Consider the following 5,797-nt stretch of genomic DNA (forward strand, 5'->3'; position numbering starts at 1 on the left):
TCCTTCCTTCCTTCCTTCCTTCCTTCCTTCCTTCCTTCCTTCATGGCTCTGGTTGCCTCAGATTGTTTTAGTTAAATTAACATAGTAACTAATAGTTCATTAGTTGAGCCATTAGTTACTAATATGACTTAGTTACTTAGTTACTATACTAATGGCTGAACTTTTCCTGGTGGAGGTTGACTAGTTGCTGAATTCTTGAAGGCTTAGTTAGAACCTTTAGGCAACAGTCGGGTTGTTGTTTCAAACACTAGCTGATGCAGCTGCTACATAGATTAACTCTCTTGGTTAATGTCTGGTAATGTTTTAGATGACGCTGTCTGCTGCTGGTTAGCTAGGCTAGGTGAGCATCCTGGACTAGCTGGGTTAGCTGTCTCAGGTAGGCTAGCTGTGTTAGCTGGACTAGCTTGGTTAGCTAGACTAGATGACCCTTTGCAGTTACCCTTCCTCCTCAGGTCTGTGAGTGAATGCAAGGTTGGGAGTCGGCTTCTGTATCTTTGGTATTTCTTCGTCCTCCTTATTTATCCTTGTCAGGAACCAAAGATGTGACTGATTTATTACCAATCTGTAGTCTCTGGCACGCTGTTACTTAGGATTTTGGTGAGCCTAACTAACCCAGTAGCCAATAAGCCCCTTTTAATTTCTGTTAGGATACCTCAGTGACGGAGATTCCCCTGAGCTGTTGCCCCGGCAACAGGCTGCTGACCTCACAGCATCCCAGGAAGCTTGGTGTGACGTCAGTTCGTTTCAGCTGTACGTGGGCTCAGATCCGCCGCGATGCAGCCAGCGGGTGACGGGGTTACTGACAGTGCACCTGCTGGGCCTGGAGGAGATGAAGAGCAGCAGGTAAACTAGAGTTGACCGATCAGAGCAGGTCCTGGACTTTGACTATAAAATGGAAATTGTCCTTCCAGTTTGCAGCGTAATGTCTCTAAGCCTGTTTTAGTCCTAAGCATATTGTGCCTCTTTCGGTCCTAGATCAGAGGACAGCAAAGAAATCTTCTTGGCCATCCAAGTCGATGGGGTGACAAGAGCCAGGACCGCCCTCTTGAACCTCAGAGGCCACACCCGGCCCCTGAACCACACCTTTCACCTTGACTTGGAGAGGGCCCGGCAGCTCCGCATCGTGGTGCTAACACCAGGTACCGGCTTAATTCTAGGGGGGCCAGATCCCGACCCCAGCTATGTTTAAATAACCCGGACCCTCAACTGAACCTGAACCTGGACCTGGACCTGGACCTGGACCCTGACCTGGACCACCCATTGTTAGGACTCTTGGTGTCACAAGTGCTTTTTGTTTTGCAGCGGCTCCGTCAGTGGTGGGCGGCGCCAAACCAGACCAGAGTAATTCTGCTGGAGGTCCAAACAGGAACCGGGTGTGCTGTCTGGGTGGCGTCTCCATCCCGCCGCTCTTTAAAGGTCGATCACATTCCACCTGATTTTGGTTATTGATCCTGGAGAGGTGATGATGGTTCATTCAGGTTGAAATCTGCTGCTTGTTTCTGTGTCAGGAAGTCGCAGTCAGCAGCTGTGCCTGAAGCTGGAGCCCAGAGGACTGCTGTACGTCAAACTGACTCTGCAGGAAAAATGGGACACCCAGGTAACCTGGGAGATCCTGGTAAACTCTATAAATGCTGCTGTTGCAATGCGCTGGGAGTCCTATAGAAGGCGCACTGGGTGCAGACGTTGTAGTCCTTGCCATGGTTGTTCTGGGTCCGATTCCCGGTCTCAGGTCATTTACTGCTTGTCTACTTCTTCTCTCCCCTCCTTATTGACTGTTAAATAAAAAAACTCTAAAATATCTTTACTAAAATAAAAGTCACATACTGCTGTTAAAAAGCCTAGAGGTGCTGGGAATCTGAATGTTTGTGTCGGCAGCACGGCAGGGATCCCTCAGCACCTGCTAATGTGTTTGGGGTTGAACTGCACCACCTGGTGGAGAAAGAAGGAAACGCAGCTCCAGTTCCCCTGCTGATCCAGAAGACGGTGGCAGAAATAGAGAGACGAGGCCTGAAGGTGGGAACTAAGCCATTTCTATTGCGACCGCTCTCAGTACTGATCCAAGATTGAACCGGACCTGGGTTTGTTCAGGTGGTGGGTCTGTACCGGTTGTGTGGTTCTGCTGCCGTCAAGAAGGAGCTGAGAGACGGGTTTGAGAAGAACAGTTCAGCCGTGTGTCTGTCCGAGGACCGGTACCCCGACGTCAACGTCATCACAGGTCAGTGACCAGAACCAGAACCTGGTGCAGGAGCAAACCAACCTCAGGTTCTCACCCAGTCCTGAGCTTAGTTTTTCATGAGGACTTTTTTTAGAACCGGACCCACTGATTGGTGGACTGTTTGGTTTTAAACTGCTGGCTGGGTCCAAACTCAAAGATATCAGTCATCAAGTGAAACTGGAGGGAGGGAACTAAACAGAACCAGAGACCGGTTTCCCAAATAAACTAGAACAAGATCTTTGTATTTGACCTGGTCCCGAGGGTTTGGATCAGAATCAAAGACACAGTACTCAGTACTGATTGCCTTGTTTTCTGAATCCTGATTGGACTTTCTTTGTAACAGGCCTTGAGACGGTGTTAGGAGTAAACTGTTGTTATGTTGATAAACTGACCAGTTGGACTGGATCAGAACCAGCCAGAACCAACCCTGTTGTTCTCCAGGTGTTCTGAAGGACTACCTCCGTGAGCTGCCGTCGCCGCTCATCACCAGGACTCTGTACCAGGTGGTCCGGGAGGCCATGACCCTGCGACCACCACTGGAGACCCCTGACCCAGAAGCGGCCCAGTGCACCGTTCGACTCCTGTCCTGTCTGCCGGAACCAGAGAAGGTAACGGAAGGAAGGAAGGAAGGAAGGAAGGAAGGAAGGAAGGAAGGAAGGAAGGAAGGTAGGAAGACAGACAGACAGACAGACTCACTGACTGACTGACTGACTGATTAGTCTCCTGCAGGAGAAATGTATCCTGGAAGCAGGGGCAAAAACTGCAGTACAACGATGAAAAACTCATCCAAAAGGACAGTAACCATGAACAAATAAAAAACAAAGTAAAAAAATACTACCACAAATATCAGATCAGCAGTACATCCCAAATACATCCTCTACATCAGGGGTGTCCAAAGTGAGTCCTGGAGGCTCGGCATCCTGCATGTTCTAGTTCTCTCCCTAGTGGTAGCAACAACCTCCTCAGCTCGTCAATGTTCTCCTCAGACCTTCTGATGAGCCATCATTTGATGCAGGTGCGCTAAACCAGGGAGAGAACTAAAACATGCAGGATGCCGGCCCTCCAGGACCCGCTTTAGACACCCCTGCACTACATGCTACTCTTGGTCATTGTCTGGACCTCCTGTTGCTCTGTCCAGGCCTCGCTAGTCTGCCATTTATCAAGTTAATAGAGAGAGGTACGAATGAATGTTTCAGACGGTTGTATTTGCAAAGGGAGGCCCTGAACGTTCTTCCAGAGTTCATAAGAACATATTCTGATGCGAGCACATATGACCCATCAGACAAGATGTTCTCAGCTTGCCTGATGGTAGCCTGCTCAAACAGGAGTTGTGGAGAAGATGGATCCAGAGTGTTGATAATCTTGCTTGCCATCTTCACCAGACTTTGAATTTGAGTTTTTAATTTAACAGTGAGATTTCCAAACCATCCAGTGATGGTCTAAGAATAGACTCGACAGTTGCCCTATAAAAGATCAGCAATATCATTTTAGAAACACCACACAATCGAAGTCGTCTAAGAAAATAGAGACACTGGTGAACCTCTGCACATACATTTGTCACATGTGTCCGCCAACTTAGATCGCCATCCATGAACACACCTAAATATTTAAAAGATGCAACCTGTTTAATGGGGCAGCCATGTATGGCTATAGGATTCCGGTCACTGATTGATTTAGGATCCAGAAATAATTCAACAGTTTTTGAGGTGTTAATCTGTAGTTTATGAGAGTCGCACCATAAAACAAACTTANAGATAGATAGATAGATAGATAGATAGATAGATAGATAGATAGATAGATAGATAGATAGATAGATTAGTCTCCTGCAGGAGAAATGTATCCTGGAAGCAGGGGCAAAAACTGCAGTACAATGATAAAAAACTCATCCAAAAGGACAGTAACCATGAACAAATAAAAAACAAAGTAAAAAAAATACATAGAACCACAAATATCAGATCAGCAGTACATCCCCAATACATCCTCTACATCAGGGGTGTCCAAAGTGAGTCCTGGAGGCCCGGCATCCTGCATGTTCTAGTTCTCTCCCTAGTGGTAGCAACAACTTCCTCAGCTCGTCAATGTTCTCCTTAGACCTTCTGATGAGCCATAATTTGATGCAGGTGCGCTAAACCAGGGAGAGAACTAAAACATGCAGGATGCCGGCCCTCCAGGACCCACTTTGGATACCCCTGCTCTACATGCTACTCTTGGTCATTGTCTGGACCTCCTGTTGCTCTGTCCATTCCTCGCTAGTCTGCCATTTATCAAGTTAATAGAGAGAGGTACGAATGAATGTTTCAGACGGTTGTATTTGCAAAGGGAGGCCCTGAACCTTCTTCCAGAGTTCATAAGAACATATTCTGATATGACCCATCAGACAAGATGTTCTCAGCTTGCCTGATGGTAACCTGCTCAAACAGGAGTTGTGGAGAAGATAGATCCAGAGTGTTGAAAATCTTGCTTGCCATCTTCACCAGACTTTGGATTTGAGTTTTTAATTTAACAGTGAGATTTCCAAACCATCCAGTGATGGTCTAAGAATAGACTCGACGGTTGCTCTATAAAAGATCAGCATTATCATTTTAGAAACACCACACAATCGAAGTTGTCTAAGAAAATAGAGACACTGGTGAACCTCTGCACATACATTTGTCACAGGTGTCCGCCAACTTAGATCGCCATCCATGAACACACCTAAATATTTAAAAGATGTAACCTGTTTAATGGGGCACCCATGTATGGCTATAGGACTCCGGTCACTGATTGATTTAGGATCCAGAAATAATTCAACAGTTTTTGAGGTGTTAATCTGTAGCTTATGAGAGTCGCACCATAAAACAAACTTATCTACAGCAGATTTATGACTGTCAGGATTGCCTGTTAAGAGACTCAGAATAACAGTATCATCTGAAAATTTTATTATGTACTGATTGGGTTGAGAACTGACACACCAGTGGGGGAGGAAGTACTCAAAAAATGTACTTAAGTAAAAGTAAAACTACCACATTAACATTTTACTTAAGTAAAAGTAAAAAAGTACTGGCTTTTAAAAATACTTAAGTATTAAAATACAAGTACTTGCTGAATGCATTACCTAATCCCTAATACAATATCATTAAGTGAACTGATCGTATTTAATTTTAATACATCAGTAATGTGCCATTTTACTGAACAATGCCACAGATAAAGCATGTTTTTATTATGTTTACTCTGTAACATAGTTTAAACTTAGATATGTGATTCTATGCATCATAATTTCAGGGATGGAAACATCTTGTCTCCTGCCCTAACTTAGCATGAACTTCACTTTTTTTGCCACTAGTGGCTTTTATTTTGAAAGAAATCCAACTGAAAGGGGATGGAAAGAAGGTGGGTGGGGGAGGACATGCAACCAAGGAGCCAGTAGCAGAGTTGTAGTCAAGACCACCGAAACCGAGACCAAGTCAAGACCAGCACCCCGCGCTACGTGACACAAAAACATTAAGTTTTACCTTCAAAATTGCTTCTCAAATTGATCTGAAAGATCCACATTCCCTTAAAAACACCTAGATATTAAATACTTAGAGCTGAAATAAATTTAAC

General features: G+C 45.2%; 1 protein-coding gene across 1 annotated transcript in view; it reads left to right on the forward strand.

Moving 5' to 3' along the window:
* Window positions 1-5,797, forward strand: part of syde1 (synapse defective Rho GTPase homolog 1) — an 18,534-nt gene that overhangs the window by 9,783 nt on the left and 2,954 nt on the right. Inside the window, exons 9-15 of the mRNA XM_007578828.2 lie at window positions 648-843; window positions 976-1,139; window positions 1,303-1,416; window positions 1,509-1,597; window positions 1,876-2,013; window positions 2,089-2,215; window positions 2,657-2,823. Coding sequence (XP_007578890.1) covers window positions 648-843; window positions 976-1,139; window positions 1,303-1,416; window positions 1,509-1,597; window positions 1,876-2,013; window positions 2,089-2,215; window positions 2,657-2,823 — 995 coding nt within the window. The remainder of the gene's footprint in view (window positions 1-647; window positions 844-975; window positions 1,140-1,302; window positions 1,417-1,508; window positions 1,598-1,875; window positions 2,014-2,088; window positions 2,216-2,656; window positions 2,824-5,797) is intronic.

The sequence above is a fragment of the Poecilia formosa genome, unplaced genomic scaffold (assembly GCF_000485575.1).
Source record: "Poecilia formosa unplaced genomic scaffold, Poecilia_formosa-5.1.2 Scaffold493, whole genome shotgun sequence".
NCBI classification, from domain to species: domain Eukaryota; kingdom Metazoa; phylum Chordata; class Actinopteri; order Cyprinodontiformes; family Poeciliidae; genus Poecilia; species Poecilia formosa.